An 18,495-nucleotide genomic window follows, 5' to 3' on the forward strand; every position below is an offset into this window, starting at 1 on the left:
TTTTTGTTTTTTTTTTATTTATTTTTGAGACAGAGACAGAGCATGAACGGGGGAGGGTCAGAGAGAGGGAGACACAGAATCCGAAACAGGCTCCAGGCTCTGAGCTGTCAGCACAGAGCCCGACGCGGGGCTCGAACTCAAGGACCGTGAGATCATGACCTGAGCCGAAGTCGGCCGCTTAACCGACTGAGCCACCCAGGCGCCCCAAATGTGTTTTTCCTAACATATCATTTGCATTTTTCCCTGTCTCCTAACCAACATTTTAAAGGGCTGACTGATATTCTTTTTATCTGGAAAAATATTCCTTTCCTATTGTGCCATTAAGAGAGCATTTATTTATTTCTTGTATTTCATACAAGAATGTAACCTTGGTATTCTACAAAAACAGCTCAGTACCTAACACGCAGTGGGAGCAGAAATCATGGGATTAGTGAATACAGGAACAGGTACCTGTGTCCCTACTTCATGGAACAGACAAGTCTTGAGGGCGGAAGGGGAGGTTTTGAGGCTTTCCAGTCCAATGACAAAGTTTTCACCCATCAGTGGATAAATTAAAAGATAAGGACAATTATGCACTTGTGCACACAACTATGTAGAAAAAATCATTGTAAGGCTGCCAACCATCTCTTAAGAAGGATCCTGAAACCTTGGCTTTCTTTTTCTATTGTTCTCATAAAGTAAATTTCATGTTTGTCAACTCCAAAAGCCAAGGAAACACTGAACTGTAGTCCGGCTCTTCCATCTGATAGTTACTGAACCGTAGTCACTGAGCCATCTGTTTGGTGCGGGCGCTGCTGTCATAGGCGTCGAGGATTTGGAAATGAAAAGACCCGCCGGGAGGCCTGTATAGTTGAGCTAGGAAGGTCCACATTCTTGAAACAATGACGTAACCGTTTACTGCCGTCGAGGAACGGGTAAGGAAGGGGTCAAGGTGACAGGTAAACTGCATAGATATAAACTGAAGCCCAGGGAAGTGCAAAGAGTAGACACAGGGAACGGTGTACCTGGGCAAAGGTTCGTCCTCAGTCTCGCGCGCGCGTGGGCCGGGTGGAGACGGGGGCGGGGCCGCGCTCCCGGCGTCCCCGTGGCCCCGCCTCGGCAGTGGCGGGGAGGGGCGGCACGTGAGTGGGGCGGAGCCGGGCCGAGCGGGTGGGGCGGGGCGAAACGGAACGCGCGCATTCGCGGCTTCGTTTCCGGCCGGAGGCCTTTGCAGAGAGCCCCGCGTCCCTAGGGGGCGGCGGCGGCGGCGGCGGCGAGGGCAAAGGGGGGATCCGGAAGTCAACACCATGTCGAGTCTGCACAAGAGCAGGTAAGGGCCACCGGGGCCGACCCGGGCGGACCACTCCTGGCCAGGCCGCCCCCTCTGCCTTGCATGGCGGGACGCAGGTGCGGCCAGGAAGCGGGAGCCCAGTGTAGCGGGTCTCGGGCGCCCACTTTCCAACCTCATTGCTTGTGGGCCTGAGGGTGCCCGGAGCGGAGGCACCTCTTCTGCTCCCCGGTGTCACCCCATGTCTCTCCCTCATCCTGGACCCCGGGTTTCCCCCTTCCCCTGGTGTCTTCCTCATCCAGGGCCTCGATGCCCCGTTCTCCAGCTCCCCATCCCCTCCCCACCGTTTTTGTCCCCCTTGTTAATCCTCTGCCCCAGTACCGTCCCCTCCAAATGCTCCCTGTTCCCCTCGCCAGGTTTTTACATGGAATGCTGGAGAACCTGGATTCTCCAGTCTTCCTTCCCTCAGGCTCAATCCCACAGCACTGGCCAAATTTTGTTAAGTCTTCAGTTTTTCTCCAGGACTCGCTTGTTCTTTAAACCTTTTGTCCTTGCCTACTGTCTAGCCCAGAGGTCTTCTAATGGTTGTATTTTTGAGCCTGGGGAGCTGCGTGCAGGTTACATAGGTCCGTTGTCTAGGGATCACATTACTTCTGGTTCCTAGTGGCACTATGGGCTGGGCCTGGCCAGCAGGAAGTGCCCAATAAATGCCAGCTCACTAAATGTTAGAAATGTGTCTAATTTCATGGTGTTTGCTTGAGAACCTCTAGAGGAATATCTCTATGTTCCTGGGTTTGGAGGAAGAAGTGATCTGTAATTCTGTAGTTCCCCTAAGGTGCCTTTGGCCAGGACCTAGGCTGAGCTTTGCTGTCTTTATGTCCTGAAGGGGTGGGAGGAACTGGTTGAAGACTGGTGATATGAGAGCTCTGGGCTTCAGAAGTGATCACTAAGTCTGTCACTCTGGGGTTTGGATGTGCTTCATTTGCCTTCCTGTCCGACTTCTAGGATTGCAGATTTCCAGGATGTCCTGAAGGAGCCCACAATCGCTTTGGAAAAGCTTCGGGAACTCAGTTTTAGTGGTAAGCAGCAGCTCTCCACGTTCAGGGTTTCCTTAGAGCAGCATTGTGGTTAGGACGGAGGGGAAGGTGCCCAGAGCCACACCTGGTCAGTTCTAGGGCGGCCAGCCTGCCTCGTGGGGCCTTCTGCTGATTCTGGGACTCTCAGCCACCCCTGACTGCCCTGACCGCCAAGAGCAAGCCTGGGCCTTAGGATGCTTCCTGGGGTGTAAGCGGTGCTTGCTGCTGGCTGAGGGTTACTGGAGAGGATCGAATGCGGGAGCCTGGAGCGGGGAAGAGACTCGAGCCGCTTCGGGGTCTGCCTCACTCCTCAGCAAACTTCCTGTGTTGTAGAATTTGGTTAGCTGCAGAGCAGTTCCTGATTCTCTCCCAGGCTTGGGGATTACAGCTGACTCAGGCAGTGGTGAACTTTGGTTAACGGTAAAATTCTAGCCTTGAGACCCTGACTTTAAGGAGCTGAACCCCAGCAGTGTTTGACTTTGCCCTCCCTGGCATGGTTAACCTTCCAGCACAGAGATTTTTGCTTATCTTTTAAAATATCCTAAGGTGTTCTGTGTGGATTCTTGTTACTGCTCTGCCCTTGTGACTTGGTCAGCAAGGAGTTCTTGTAGTTGCTTTTCTTGTCCCCATGCAGATTCTGAGGGAGGTGGGCATCAGCTCCCACTCACGGTATTAGGGGTACCGTAGCAGCAGCTGCTTTAGTGAGGCTCCTGACAATATCGCAGGAGACGTTTGTCTTTTGTTCAAGAGTGATATTTAAACGAAGATCTTGAGGGGTCATGGGGTGTGTACTGAGCTGAAGAATCTACCAGGCCTCGGGGAAGCCATTGTGCGTTGAGTTTGGGCTGTAGAGTTAAGACAGACAGACCTGTGTTGGAGTCCCCGATTGCTCTGTCATTACGGATAGGTTTCTTTATCTGGAAGGTGAGGATGAGAGTGCTAATCTTCTCTACTTACTAGGGTTGTAATGAGGGTCAAGTGAAGTAATGTCCATAAGGCACAGAGTGCTTAGCATTTATAGCTTAGTTTATATTCCACAAATATTTACAGTGTCCCTGCTGTGTGCTGTGCCCCACGCTAGGGGCTGGGAATATAAGGCAGATTTGGTTCTTCTCTTTCGGGGGCTCACCCAGCTGTCGGTGTTACAGAGGTTAAATAAATCCGCAAACCATGTTATACAGTCCCAACTGGGCTGGATGCTATGAAGGACAGTTCATGGAGCCATTATCGTTTATAATGAGAGACCTGACTCCAACTGGGCAGAGATGGTGGTGGTGGGTAAGTGCTGCTCTGAGGAAGAAATACCAAGGGTGAGAAGGCGTTATCCTCAAAAGAACATTCCCCACAGAGGGAGCTCTGGGGTGGGGGCAGGGGTCATGGAGAGAAATACACAGGATTAGCCTGTAGTCCAATGATTTTTCTGACAGGAGATGATTCTTGAGGAAGTACTTCTCGCACTCCATTCCTTGCCCACTGGCTCTGAGGTGGAGGGCTGGGGGGGGTCTGGGGGTTCTGGCCTGGGGCGTGACTCTTGCCTGCTGTGTCCACAGGCATCCCCTGTGAGGGCGGACTTCGGTGCCTCTGCTGGAAGGTGGGTGTGCCTGGGGTGGGGTGCCTGCTCTGCCAAATGTCCTTGGGTTCCTGCATGGCCTGCCCCCGCCCTGGCCCCTTCCCCTTCTTCTGCGCGCCTTTCCTTGCTTGTCCGAGGAGACTTTTCTGGGAAGTTCTGGGTTTCTTTTCCTCTTGGCATCCCCTCCAGGATTCCCTTGGGGCAGGAACACGTAGTAGTGGCAGTGAAGCTCTCTGCTTCCTGGTCCGCACAGAGCAGTAGAAGTGATGCTTAATGGGACAGAAAGAGGCCACGCTTTGCCCAAAGCTATTAGCCGAGGTGGGAGCAGAAACCCAATGTCTTGGTTTCCAGCCTCTTGAGCTCCAGGTTTCCTTATCCTTTGCGAGGGTCTCTGTGAGGACAAGCAGAGGAAAGGGTGGGTTTGGGATAAAGTGGAGAGGAAAGGGGAGGCTACCCCCAGCCCACACCTGCACGCGTGAGTTTCAGCCCATCTGGTCTTCTGGCCTTTATTAGACATTTTTCTTGAGGCCTGTTGGCCTCCACCTACTGTCTGGGGTTGGGCGCAGGAGTCGACAGAGCTTTGTTCCTCTCCCTCTGTGCAGATTCTCTTGAACTACCTCCCCTTGGAGAGAGCCTCATGGACCTCTATTCTGGCCAAACAGAGGTGAGACCACGAGAAAGGGGGGTGACGGGAGGGCCTTCCTATCAGACAGCAGGTGGTGCTGGGCCTGCCTTGCCTCCTGTTGCTGCTTCTCTGGTCCAGGCTCCCTGGACGAGACCCTTGGGATCATCCTCTCTCCCCTTCTCTCCTGCAGGGAGCTGTATTCTCAGTTCCTGAGGGAAATGATTATCCAACCTGGCATTGCCAAGGCCAACATGGGTGTGTCCAGGGAGGATGTGACCTTTGAGGACCACGTGAGTAAGGGTCTCAGCAGGGGCCAAGGCTACAGAGTAGGGAGGGATGCAGGCTTTGGAGCCAGAAGTTCCGTCTGCCCCAGAGGACAGATGTGGCCAGTCTGGGTCCCCTCTGGACCATCCAGTACCTCCTCTCTGTGTTGGGCCGCTCAGCCCCTGGAGGCCGTCATCTCTCCCTTCTCCTTCCCAGGCGCTGGGCCTGGTCAGGAACGTAGGCCATGAATTGGGGTCTTAGTGTGTGTGTAGAACTGAGCCAAGTCCTCTGTGTGTGCTGTGTCTCCTTTCCTCCTCGCCTCTGTTCCCTGGGGAAATTTCTGTGATTTTTATAATTGAAGAGAGAGCAGGGCAGGAGTGAGAATAAATGGTCTTTCTGTGGCCTGGAGGGAGCCTCATGCTCTCCTCAGATACTGAGCCCCTCCCCTTGTGCAGAAAGTGGAGATGGATGGACCCGTCCTCCAACGTTTAGACTTGATGATTCCGAGCAAGGTGAATTAGATTCGAAGAGACCTGATAATACAACATGCGTTCATTCAACAAGCATTTAGTGAGCACCTGGTATATGCGGCATTTGAGACAGAAAGGGTGGTCCCTGCCCAGCAGGGGTGTCCTCAGAGCAGAATGTGATGTTGGAGGCTCCCCAAGTAGCTCACAGGCTGTCTCAGAGCCCCCGCTGGGCCTCTGCTCAGGCCCCCCCGCCCCCCAGACTGGAATCTGCCCCCTGGGGCCCTGGCTGGACCTGGGACAGAGCAGCTCATCCTCTCCCCTCAGCCACTCAACCCCAACCCCGACAGCCGCTGGAACACATACTTCAAGGACAACGAGGTGCTGCTGCAAATCGACAAAGACGTCCGGTAAGCAGGGCACTGGGGGTCAGGAGCTGGCCCGTGGGACTTCTGGGGGGTTTCCCAGTCCTGTCCTTTCCCTTTGCAGCCCACACCCACAGGTGGGTGTTTGAGGAACGGCTGGAGGCTGGTCTGGTAGGTGGGTCCAAGCCCCAGTGATGTCGGCCTATGAACGGGGCCATTGACCGAGTCGAGTGCCTGGCTCTCCTTTCTCCCTGCCTTAGTTTCTGTCGTGCCGCAGGTGTTTATGGGTTCATTGGATCCTTCCTGCGACAGATACTGAGATCCCACTCTATGGCGAGCTCAGTGCCGAGCTCAGGGTTGAGCATGGAATTGACAGACGTGGTCCCCTTCTTAAGGAGCTTAGAACCCGGTGGGGAGGATGGTTAGATAGTCCTTCAGCAAGATGGGTCTTCCGTGTAATTAGCATTTGTGGTCAGTGCCCTGAGGGAAGAGTTCAGGGTGCTTTAAGGGTTGGGGGGAAGCCTCGGCTGAGGTCTCAGGAGTGAGAGGCCTCGAGGGAGGAGGGAGGGAAAGACCGTGGTGGTGGGGAGCTGCCTCCGGGAAGGCCCTGAAAGCGCATGGAGGCACGTTCGAGGAGCGGTGGTGGAAGCCACACTGGAAGGAGGCGGGGGTTGGACCTTGGACTTGATCCCAAGGGCATGGGGCAGTCATGCAGAGGTTTTGAGCATAGGAGTGACAGGATCAGATGAGTGGTTTTTGAAAACTTGTGAGCCTCAGTGTGTGCCTGGGCGTGCTTTTCCGCTTGGCAGAGAGACGTGGAAACACGCTCCTGCTTCCTGTGGGGTTGGCGAGTCTGGCAGTGGGTGGGATCTCCCACAAGGCTGTGTGAGGAGCTGGAAGGGAGGCCTCCCTGCAGTGGGGCTGAGTGGTTGGAGCTGGAGATCTGCAGTCAGTTGGCCGGGTTTCAGTTCCCCTTTCACCGGGCGCCGGCCGTGTTTCCGGGCCCTCGTGGCCCCGGGCGCTGCTCCTCTGTCCGTGCTCAGCTTGTCCGGCCCCATCTTCAGATGGCCTCAGGTGGACACCCAGCCCAGTGCGGCTCAGCCAGGATGCAAAAGAGGGTCTCGCCTCCTGCATTCTCAGGGTGGAGTTGGGGCGGCCTCTGTGCACGAGGTGTCTTAACAGTTTGCGTCAAGAACCATGTCTTGAACCCGGTTCTAGAGAAACAGGTTCTGTCTCACACTGGTAGCGATTGTAGCATGTCATTCAGTGTTTCTGGGGGGGCAAGTTTGCAACGTGCTGGGTGTAAGAAGTCTGGAAAGCGTGCCTGTGCTGCAGTAACGTGCACGAGAAAAACTTTACCTGTTGAAGTGACGCGGCGATGTGGGTCCATTATATCTCAGTAAAACTGGAAATGAAACGAAACCAAACCTATGTGATCGCATCGTAGAGACTGTCTCCCACCTTGAGTTTTCTTCTCCCTCTGTCCTGGACATCTTCCTGTGTCAGCTGTATACTATCCTGTTACACAATGTGCAGCATAACCATTTTATTTAAGTTAGTTTATCAACATAACCATTTTAAACCACACTGCACTGAACACCCTATATGTATTAGATAATTTTTTTTTTTAGATAAATATTTTTGACATGGAAAGATGGTTGTGGTTAAAGAGGAGAGTTGGATTATAAGACCATAAGGACACTTAAAAAATTTTATATGTGTGTGTACCTATATGGAAATACAAATCAGAATGTGGGTATATTAGGGACACGTGGATGGCTCAGTCAGTTAAACATCTGACTCTTGGTTTTGGCTCAGGTCGTGATCTCGTGGTTGGTGGGTTCAAGCCCCACGTCGGGCTCTGTGCTGATGGCTCAGAGCCTGGAACCTGCTTCGGATTCTGTGTCTCCCTCTCTCTCTGCCCCTCCCCCGGCTGCACTCTGTTTCTCTCTGTCTCAAAAATGAATAAATGTTAAAAAAAAAAAAAAAACAACAACTAAATTCTTAAAAGTAAAATGTTACAGGGGCGTGTGGGTGGCTCAGTCAGTTGTGTTCGATTCTTGATTTTGGCTCAGGTCATGATCTTGCAGTTCATGAGTTCAAGCCCTGCATTGGGCTCTGTACTGATGGTGTGGAGCCTGCTTTAGATTCTCTGCCTCCCTCTCTCTCTCTCTACACCTCCCCTGCTTGCTTTCTATGTCTCCCCCTCCCCCAAAAATGTTACTAATTTTTTAAAATTTATTTTTTTATTCTTGAGAGAGAGAGAGAGAGGGCAGGGGAGGGGCAGAGAGAGAGAGGAAGACAGAGAATCTAAAGTGGGCTCTGCTCTGACAGCAGAGAGCCCGATGCAGGGCTCGAACTCACCAATGGTGAGATCATGACCTGAGCTGAGCCGAAGTCAGATGCTTAACCACCTGAGCCACCCAGGCGCCCCAAATGTTACTAATTTTTTAAAAAACACAAAAAATGCCTTTTGGAATAGTGGAGCACCCGGCAACAGAGTGCTGATGAAATGCTCCAAACTTTCATCCTGAGTAACAGTGCTCTCTCCTGTTCCCTCTTGACAGGAGGTTGTGCCCAGATATATCTTTCTTCCAGAGAGCCACCGAGTACCCCTGCCTCCTTATCCTGGACCCCCAGAATGAGTTTGAGACCCTTCGTAAACGGGTGGAACAGACGACGCTGAAATCGCAGACAGTGGCCCGGAACCGGAGCGGAGTCACAAATGTGAGAGCCAGCCCGGGGGCCCCAGGGACGCCCCAGGGACGCCCCGTGACAGGCTTTTCCTTCCTGCTTCCCTCGGAGCACTGACCACCGGCCATCTGCCCTGACAGCTACCCAAAGCGACCTTGGTCCTGCCAGGTCTACCTCTGGGGCTCTTCTGCAAGTCAACTATCAAAGTCTGGGGGTGTGGGGGGCCGGGGGAGGGTCCTCCCGTGTGCTGAAGGAGCAGCAGGGGAGATGGCTCTTGAAAAAGCGATTACACACTGATGAGAACGTGTGGGAGCAGTGAGGCAGTGAGGAGTTGACCTGGCTTTGGTGTCCCGGAAGACTTCCCCGAGGAGGTGACATTTCAGCTAAGAGGCCAGGAATTAGCAGGAAAGTGCGTTCCAGGTGGGGAGGAGGGCATAGTGGAGGCCTCAGGCAGGAGTGAGTATGGTGTGTTCAGGGAATAGCAGAGTCCAGCCAGGCAAGAGGGGGGCACCGCCAGAAGATGCTGGCAAGGTCAGCGGCCGTGAGGCCACCTAGGGACTCCTGAGCAATGCAGGGACGTGATTCCGGTCTGCTTTTGTGAAGGATTGCCGTGGGCAGTTGCCGTGGGGGTGTTGGAAGGGCAGGAATGGAGGATGGGAGGCGGCCGCACCATCCAGGCACAGGCAGGTGGGGGCCGGGGTGAAATGTGGGTAGACTTGAGAGATCAGGAGCTAGAATTGCTAGGGCTTGTGCTGGCCAAGTCACACGGAGGGTTTGAACCCCAGTCTTCTAGCAGATTCCTGTAACTCTGAGAAGCAGCCTGTAGCCAAATGAAGCGTATTACCTTCTTCCTGAACTTACACCTATGTTTGAGTACATGGAACTCCCGCTTTTTCCTCAAAACTTTTCATTGTCCTCCAACAGTAGAAAAATCCTTCTCTGTAACCTCCAACAGACTCGTGACATATAATACTGCAGAAGCTTTCTTTCCTCAGGTAGAATGACTGATCACATCTCTGTGTCTCTCGGATAGCAGCCATTTTCTGCAGCAGGGGTGACACGGGCAGTTAACAGCTGATCCCAGGGGCCCATGTGCCCGGGACAGAGTGACATGTGCCAGGGGGTGCAGAATGCTTGGCTGGCCACGTGGGCGACCCTACTTGCCGCTGATGTCCTGGCTACAGGGCAAGGTGCGGACCTGGCTTCACTCATTTCACTGCAGTAATTGGGGTCTGAGAGCGGAGCTCTTCCCCATTTTAGGTCTTGATCTGGTCCTGGTGGCAGAGAACCTGACCAGAAGCTGCATCCCTAGACCTCGGGACCTGCGGTTGGGCCATTTAGTTCAAGTTGAACATCTGCTTGACTTCGGGGGAAGTAACACCAGCCTCACCTTCCTGGGCCTCCACCTTCTCCCCTGTAAACTGGGCAGGATCATTTCCACCATGCTGGCTTTTGAATCACCAGGAGGTTGAAATGAGGTCACGGCTCTGCAGATTTGGGGAAGGCTGCAAGGCATTTCTCTGAGGCCTGGGCTGCAGGCTATAGAGTCAGCCAGTCTGGGCTCAAGTCCTGCTGTCATCACATAGTGCGAGACTTTGGTGAGTGACCTAACATTTCTGAGCCTCAGTTTCCTCGTCTTCAAAATGATGTTGAGCAGGCATTCTAGATTGTTCAGAGGACTTCATGGAGGAATGCTTGCAGAGCACGGTCTTGCCCATGGAAAGCCGTCAGTGAATGTTAGCGATGTGTGCGTGTGAGCGCACGTGTACACACGTGTATATGTTTGCACGTGTGTGTATGATGGGGGAGGGACTTTGTCTTCAGGATCCCGTGCTTCCCGGATGGCTTCATACGCTGGCCCTGCCTGCGTTTGCCTGCAGCTTTCTCACACAGGGAACCCCCGGCACCTGTATCTTTGCGGCGCCCCTGGGGGCTCCTGCCAGCACCGCTGTTGGAGACCTCTGCTCTGTCGCAGGAGGAACCCTCTTCAGCAGGGATCCCTCTTCTGTTTATCTCCCAACTTTTTCTTAATGAAAAATGTGAAACGTTCGCAAAAGTTGAAAGAAGAGTATGATTCCCAACTGTATACTTTCCACCTAGATTCAACAGTTGTGAATGTTCTGCCATATTTGTGGGTGTATTATATGTAGAGAGAGTAAGTTGCACACGCCCCGACCCTTCATCCGCGAGTACTCTTGTGGGCGTCTCCTGGGAAGGAGAACATCCTCCTTTGTCACCATCCTCACATACGAAGATTAACAATAATTCCACAGTAACACCCAACTTCCAGCCCGTGATCGGATGTCCTCAGTTGTGCCAAGAATATTTTAGTTATTTGACTTTGCATCCGAGACCCATTAAGGTGTATGTGTGGGATTGAGATGTTATATTTCATTAGTCTCTTGATCTCAGGGAGGCCTCCACTTCCGCCCCCCTCCCCCACAGCATTTGACTTTTTGAAGGATCTTGGCCAGTTGTCTGTTTTTGACACATTTACAGGTTTTTTAAAAAGTAAAGGATAACTTACATGTAGTAAAATGCACAGATCTCAAGTACGCAACTAGATGAACTTTTAGTTACGTATTCGCCCAGTCAAGACACTGAATGTTTCCATCATCCAGAAAGTTCCTTCACGCCCCTTCCCAGTCAGTACCCCTCACCTCAGAGGTAAGCGCTGTTCTGGTTTTTAGCACCATAAATTGGGCTTCGGCCCCGCTGCCTTGTGGAATACTCCACATTCTGGGTTTGTCTGCCTCTTTCTCCCTGTGGCGTTGGATGCGTTCCGCTGTGCTGTGTATTCCCCATAAGCTGGAAGTTGAGTCTTGCCTGAACGGCAAACATTTCTGGCGGGAACGCGTTATCTCTACCGTCGCCGCCTTACCGGCTCCTCCCCTCTTTCCCCAGATGTGCTCCCCACACAAGAACTCCACGCCCTCTTCCCTGAACGAGTATGAGGTGCTGCCCAACGGCTGCGAGGCCCACTGGGAGGTGGTGGAGCGCATCCTGTTCATCTATGCCAAGCTCAATCCTGGCATCGCTTACGTGCAGGGCATGAACGAGATCGTGGGGCCCCTCTACTATACCTTTGCCACCGACCCCAACAGCGAGTGGAAAGGTAAAAGGCCTCTTGGCTGCCCGCATCCCTCATGCGGCTCCCTAGAGAGAGGGGCCCGGGAAAGCCTGGCTAATGGGCCTTATGAGGCGCTGCGACTCGCGCCCCACCTCTGGGCCTCTTCTTCCCTCTGTCAGAGGTGAGAGGTTAGCCTGGATCATCTCTGAGGTCCTTTCCAGTTCAGGCCTTCTAGGATGTGGGGAGTGTGTTGAGCTCTCAGCGCGGGTAACAGAAGTTCTGATAAAGGAGATGACCGGTACATTCCGGAAGCTGAATGACAAGGCTTCAAGTAAATGGTTTGAAAAGTGTCCTCAGAAGAGCATGTAATCAGTTACTAAGTGAAATGCACAGTGTTGCCCGAAGGTGTGAGAAGAAAGACGAAGGTGTGAGAAGAAAGACGTGGTGTCCTTAGTCTGGGGGCGGAGCGTGGTCAAGGATAGAGGAGGGCCCGGGCCGGACCAGGAGGGTGGGCGGCCCGGAGGAGCTCAGAGGCAAAGGGGGAGACGTCGTGCACGGGAGAGGTGGGGTGCGACGCGGGAGGGCATCAGTTCCCTTGCAGCTGCCCCCCCTTCCCCCACCCATCGCCAGAGCATGCCGAGGCGGACACCTTTTTCTGCTTCACCAACCTCATGGCTGAGATCCGGGACAACTTCATCAAGAGCCTGGACGACTCACAGTGTGGCATCACCTACAAGATGGAAAAGGTGTACTCCACCTTGAAGGATAAAGACATGGAACTCTACCTGAAACTGGTGAGGACCACGGGGCCAAGGCAGACGGACGGGAAGGGGCACAGATAGCAGGCCTCCTCAGCACCCCAGGCCCGGGGCAAGTTCTGGCTTGAGTCCGGGAATGGAGAGTGGCTGCTCCCGCTGGGGAGTGCTGGTCTGAAAGCTGGGGCTCGACCGGGAGACCGAGGCAGCAGTTGACGTGGGAGCCTAGCAGGCTGGGCACGAAGAGGAAGTTGATAGGGTGCCTGTCGTGGGCCAGGCATGATGCAGTGTGTTCACTGTAGACTGAATGACTTTAGCTTGGTAGCAGTCCTCTGAGAAACAAAGTGCAAGCTTAATTTTTATTTTTATTTATTTTTAAGACGTTCATTTATTTTTGAGAGGGAAAACACAAGCGGGGGGGGGGGAGAGGGCAGAGAGAGAGAGGGAGACAGAGGGTCCGAAGCAGGCTCTGTGCTGACAGCAGCGAGCCTGATGTGGGGCTCGAACCCACGGACCGCGAGATCATGACCTGAGTCGAAGTGGGACGCTCAACTGACTGAGCCACCCAGGCGCCTCTGAACTTCATTTAAAAAAAAAATTTTTTTTTTTGGGGGGGGCGCCTGGGTGGCTCAGTCGTTAAGCGTCCCACTTCGGCTCAGGTCATGATCTCACAGTCCGTGAGTTCGAGCCCCGCGTCGGGCTCTGTGCTGACAGCTCAGAGCCTGGAGCCTGCTTCAGATTCTGTGTCTCCCTCTCTCTCTGACCTTCCCCCATTCATGCTCTGTCTCTCTCTGTCTCAAAAATAAATAAAACATTTAAAAAAAAAATTTTTTTTAATGTTTATTTTTGAGAGAGAGACAGAATGTGAGCAGGGGAGGGGCAGAGAGAGAGGGAGATACAGAATCCGAAGCAGGCTTCAGGCTCTGACCCGTCAGCACAGAGCTGTATGTGGGACGTGAGATCTCACGAACCATGAGATCATGACCTGAGCCGAAGTGGGACGCTTAACTGACTGAACCACCCAGGCGCCCCTGAACTTCATTTTTAAAAATTAAAAATAATCTAAAAAGTTCTTGGAGTGTCATTCCCCATTTATTTCGGAAAACAGTTTTGTGAAAAGAAACTATATAAAAACAATTTTGTGAACAAGAAAATACATATAAACAGATCCCTTTAAACAGATTTGGAATTATGTTTTTGTTATTTTGTAACATGGTTTTTCAGTTAGTAATACTCACTGGCTGACCAGACGGCTCATCTCTATGGGGAGTAATTGTCTTACAAGATGTTGTACGGAGAGTAAATAAATGAAATAATATATTTCACATGTGAAGTACAAGGCTGGGCTTATCATAAGTGCCCCATAATAGTCTGTCCATAAATCCAGGGTTATAATCCGTACTGCATTTAAAAAAAATTTTTTTTGGGGGGCGCCTGGGTGGCGCAGTCGGTTAAGCGTCCGACTTCAGCTCAGGTCACGATCTCGCGGTCCGTGAGTTCGAGCCCCGCGTCGGGCTCTGGGCTGATGGCTCAGAGCCTGGAGCCTGTTTCCGATTCTGTGTCTCCCTCTCTCTCTGCCCCTCCCCCATTCATGCTCTGTCTCTCTCGGTCTCAAAAATAAATAAATGTTAAACAAAAAAAAAAATTAAAAAATTTTTTTGTTTTATTATTTATTTTTGAGAGAGACAGAGACAGAATGCAAGTGGGTTGGGGCAGAGAGAGAAGGAGTCACAGAATCCGAAGCAGGCTCCAGGCTCCGAGCTGTCAGCACAGAGCCCGACGTGGGGCTCGAACTCACAAGCTGTGAGATCATGACCTGAGCTGAAGTCGGACGCCCAACCAACTGAGCCACCCAGGCGCCCCCATACTGCATTTTAAAAGAATCTGAGCCATTTGTAAATCTAGAGAGCTTACATAAAAGCACGGATTTCTGGCTCCTCTTGAAAAATCGAAGATCTGACAGCACCGGCCGGCCACAACAGCAGCCGTCCCTCTGGTTGAGCGCGGCTCTCCGGGCGGCCCCAGTGCCGTCCCGCCCCCACAGCATGCCCGGCGCAGACGCGCGGCCAGTCTGATAGGCCACATGACACTGCATGGCAGCTGACCGCCATGCCCACGCCTTGTCTCCCCAGCAAGAGCAGAACATCAAGCCCCAGTTCTTTGCCTTCCGCTGGCTGACACTGCTGCTGTCCCAGGAGTTCTTGCTGCCTGACGTCATCCGTATCTGGGACTCCCTCTTCGCCGACGACAACCGCTTCGACTTCCTCCTCCTGGTGTGCTGTGCCATGCTCATGTGAGTAGACGGCGAGCAGAGGGCCGGGGCTGCTCGTGGGGAGTGAGCCTCTGGATTTCTCGGGCGGGTGTCACACTGCGGGTGGTAAGGCGGGAGCAGGAAGGGGCCTGCTGGGCCCACGCTCGGTGGCCCAGGGCTCTAGCGCTTTGCTGCTGTGTTCTTTTTTTTTTTTTTAAAGTTTATTTATTTTGAGAGCGAGAGCGAGCATGTATGCGCATGACAGGTGAGGGGCAGAGAGAGGGAGAGAAATAGAGAGAGAGGGAGAGAGGGAGAATCCCAAGCAGGCTCTGTGCTGTGAGCGCAGAGCCTGACTCAGGGCCTGATCTCACCAACGGTGAGATTACGACCTGAGCTGAAATCAAGAGTCGGTCGCTTAACTGAGCCGCCCAGGCGCCCCTCTGCTTGTTTTCCTTAGACTGATCCGGGAGCAGCTGCTGGAAGGGGACTTCACCGTAAACATGCGGCTCCTGCAGGTAATGGGGTTCGGGGGGCCCAGCTCAGGCTCTGGTGGTGAGGCAGGTACTTACCAATCACCCACCGCTGCCAGCCGCTGTTTCAGGCTGGGGTCAGGAACAGGGCAGAAGAGTCCAGACTCCTGAGGCAGATCTGGGTTAGGATCTGGGTTTGAATTCTGGTCCTGCCACTTGAGTGGTGTCGCCTTGAGTGAATGACTTGGCGTCCCTGACCCAAATATTCTACCTGAGTTCATCTTACCCGGGGCCCGGTGGCGCCCAGTACATTGTGGTGCTTGTTGGTGAAAGCGCTGAGACCTGGGGGAGGAGGTTGGGGCGCAGTGGTTCAGAACGTAGGCTCAAGAGTAAACAGCTCTGGGTTCACATCTTTGTTCTGCTGTGGTAGTCATGTGACCCGAGCCAAGCGATCACCTCTCCAGGCCTCAGTGTCTCCAGTGCCTGGCCTGGGGTTGGTTTTCAGTAATTTGACCAGGTCTGTAAAACGGACACAGTCACAGTAACTTTCTAACCAGACTGATGAGGTGACCCACTGAGCTAATGCATGAGCAGCATCTGGTCCACGACCAGGCTCGGGATGAACGGTGCTTGGGATTCGATGGCAGGAGGGAGGGGAGGGAGGGTGGCCCGAGTCCTAAGGAAGGGGCTGTGGCACTGGTCGGTGCTGATTGGGTCGGGTAAGCTAGTGCTGCAGCGGGTGTAGCGTTAGCAAAGGTTTGGGCGACATGCAGGTGTCTTTGGCCTGTGGCCCCTGTCCCTCCAGCCCGGGGCCCAGCATGGTGACAGGGCCCAGTGGGAAGGAAGGGCATGTAGTGGTGAAAGGTGAGCTGACTTAAGAGGCATGTTGTTGACCTTTCCCCTGCCCAGGATTACCCCATCACAGATGTTTGCCAGATCCTTCAGAAAGCCAAGGAACTCCAAGACTCCAAGTAGCCTCCTGGCAAGAGGCCCAGGTTTGGGAGAGAAGACACCGACCCCTGTGCCCTGGCTTCTGGGACACGCAGAAGCCTGTGGGATCCCAGCCAGCCTGAGGGGAAACTGCAGGATTGGCCCACTCCAGGCCTCCTCACCCGGCTCCCTCCCCCTCGGCCGCTCCCGCTGGGGGCACACTGTGCCATGTTCCTTCCATGTTCCTATCCATGCAGCCCTAGCTCTCTCCCTGCTCTTCATCCTGGGGACCTTTTGCCCAGGCTGCCGAGCAAGGCTGGAGCTCATGGGGTGGTTTTCCGGGGCTGGGGCACACTGGGGGCACTGGGGGCCGGCAAGGGTCCTTCCCTGCCTCTGCTCGGCTGCTCCCTTCCTGTTCTCCTGCTCTGGTCTTCTGGGCTCTGGTCTCGGGAGGTGCTTGGCAAATGAGCCAGAAACCACTTCTTCTGGGGGTTGGTGCTTAGGCTTCTCCATGGGGAAGGTGACACTGTGAAGGAGCTAAGAAGCTGCCAGGCCCAGGTCAAACTCTCTGTCCTCTCCCCGCGAGTGTGTGTTTCTGTCTGTAGTCCTGGGTGGGCGTGTGTGTGTCTCTTCATCTCCCGGGTGTCTGCTGCTCCTGTGTGGTGTGTGTGTGTGTGTGTGTCCATGTGTATATGACGGGGGTGGGGTGTCTTTGGTCCCTCGAGGGCTCTTTCTCCTCCCCTTCTCCCTCTGCCTCTTTCACAGAGGGGATGTGTGACTCACTCTCGCTCTGTCTGCCCCTCTGTTCTTCCTCTGCCCTTCTCTCTTGGGGTGCCTTATCCCCAGCTCTTCCCCCTCCTCCCCTCCACGAACCCCAGAAACAGAATGAGGAGTCTGGCTCAGCAAAATCCCTGGGGGTCAACCTTGGCCTTTGCACCCTGTTCACATTCCCAGCCCTGGGCCCCCAGGTCGCACAGACGGGGAGGGAGTCCACAGTGCCTCAGCGCAGGGTCCTGAATTGACTCCCAACAGAAATGTTGGAAACCAAAAGCTGCTGAGAAATGATGGCCCGCAAGGCTTTGGGCCCCTTACCCTCCTTTCTGCCCAGGGGATGGAGGAAGGAGAAGAGGGAGAGCTGGGGCTTCCAGAGATTCCCCCAAAAGGCCCTTCTCTCCCAGAGGAAAAGGACCTGAAAGCGATAGTGTACCAGGGGTTGGGATCCAAGTGTTTCAGAAGAGTCGTCATTCTTGTGGCTCCCAGGTCCTAGCCCAGGGCAGTGAGTCCCATAAAGGGCAAGTGGGACCAATGGGAGTCTCCCTGGGCCAGGTGTAGCTGAGCTTAAAGGCCCTGGATCCTCTTGGTGCCGGGAGAGCCACGTCTCCCCCAGGCAGGCTGAAGGAGGTGCTGGCCCTTCCCTGGTCACCTGCTTGGGCTGTTCCCAGGATCTGGGGCAGGGACACTCGGAGCAGGAGCGGCTGGCTACTCTTGCCGCGGGGCTGTGGGAGGAGTGGGCACATTCTGACCAAGGCCCGCCCTCCTGTGAGGAGACAGGTGGTTTGGATCTGGAAGGCTGGGCGATACGGCAAGCGGCCTCCGCCTCAGACTGGCCAGCAGTGGCCCTTTTGTCCCCAAAGCCTTCCCGAGTCCGGCAGCCAGGACTTTGTGCTGCCTTCCCGGGCCCGGCTGTGGGGCCCAGGAAGAGCTGTCCCCAAGTGGCTCCTGTACCAGGCTGTACCTTGGATGCTGCTGGGACTTTACGCACTTGCCTTTTTGCCGCCACCCCTCCCAACATACAGTACTTGGGAGATTTTTTTTTACTGTATTTATTCAGACTCCTAGTTATTTATTGCAGACTGGCAAGTGCTTGGTTTGGGGATGAAGGGTGGGGCTGGGAAAGTATACAAGCAGTTGGAGGTCTTCCTGACCTTCCAAGGTCAGAGTCAGCATCCTCTCCACCTGTCTGTGGGACCTTCCTGGTTTTCCAGCAGGTTCTGGCTGGGAGGGCTCTGAGCTCTGTACTGCAACTGAGTGTAAGGGATACAACAGGGTGGGTGTCGTCTCCAGACTGCAAGACCCCAGCATGGCACAGAGACCCTGCTTCCCACCAGCCTGGCTCAGCCTCTTCCCAGAACTGGTCAGCTGGTGGTTCAGTCCCAACTTTGAGCCCTTCACAGCCTGAGGCTTGGGCCACAGCCTGGGGCCCAGCAGCCTGCTCAGGACACCTGATGCATTCCCTCTTGCCTGTCCCCCGCCTACCCTCCTGGGGCCATACTACTTGAGTCGCTGCGTCTGATTTGCCTCAGTGGCAGACTTAGGTCCAGTGCTCTTTCCTTGACCTTGGGATGGGGATCGGGAGCACAGGGACCATGTCCAGATTACACGGCGCTCCCCAGTGGGATACTGCCTGAGGAAGGGACAGGCCCTTGGTGATTTCCCCTCCCCAGATTCTCAAGGGAGGTGCCTTGAGAGCCAGCATGCCCAGGGCTTCCTGGTTGGGAGCTGCCCCCAGGACTTCGGACACTTAGAGATTGGGCTGTAAGAATTCTGCAGGTCTCACTCCAGGGTCAGAATGGAAGTCTGCTTTTGTTTTTTCATCTGTTTTATTCCTTGAATCAATGCTGTTGATGACAAGTTGTCTTTAATAAATCATGTGTTCTTTGCATTGGGCATTGGTGCTGTGACGGGCTGACA

The 18,495-nt window shown here is 54.0% G+C and overlaps 1 protein-coding gene across 2 annotated transcripts; it reads left to right on the forward strand.

Moving 5' to 3' along the window:
- The first annotated feature begins 1,207 nt into the window (after positions 1-1,207).
- TBC1D13 (TBC1 domain family member 13) lies at positions 1,208-18,466 on the forward strand. Of its 2 annotated transcripts, XM_047070535.1 has the most exons (12): positions 1,208-1,309; positions 2,273-2,346; positions 3,894-3,934; positions 4,516-4,577; positions 4,729-4,828; positions 5,597-5,679; positions 8,202-8,361; positions 11,233-11,443; positions 12,029-12,192; positions 14,286-14,446; positions 14,862-14,919; positions 15,784-18,466. In XM_047070535.1, the coding sequence occupies exons 1-12, from the start codon at positions 1,287-1,289 to the stop codon at positions 15,847-15,849; spliced, it is 1,203 nt and encodes a 400-aa protein (XP_046926491.1). In that variant the 5' UTR covers positions 1,208-1,286; the 3' UTR covers positions 15,850-18,466. The 2 variants fall into 2 exon arrangements, with proteins under 2 accessions (XP_046926491.1, XP_046926499.1); XM_047070543.1 differs by lacking the exon at positions 15,784-18,466 and having other exon boundaries at positions 14,837-14,920.
- The last annotated feature ends 29 nt before the right edge of the window (positions 18,467-18,495 follow it).

Source organism: Lynx rufus, unplaced genomic scaffold (genome assembly GCF_022079265.1).
Source record: "Lynx rufus isolate CCGP_SWC_20201006 ecotype Redwood Valley unplaced genomic scaffold, mLynRuf1.p SCAF_10, whole genome shotgun sequence".
In the NCBI taxonomy this organism is placed as follows: domain Eukaryota; kingdom Metazoa; phylum Chordata; class Mammalia; order Carnivora; family Felidae; genus Lynx; species Lynx rufus.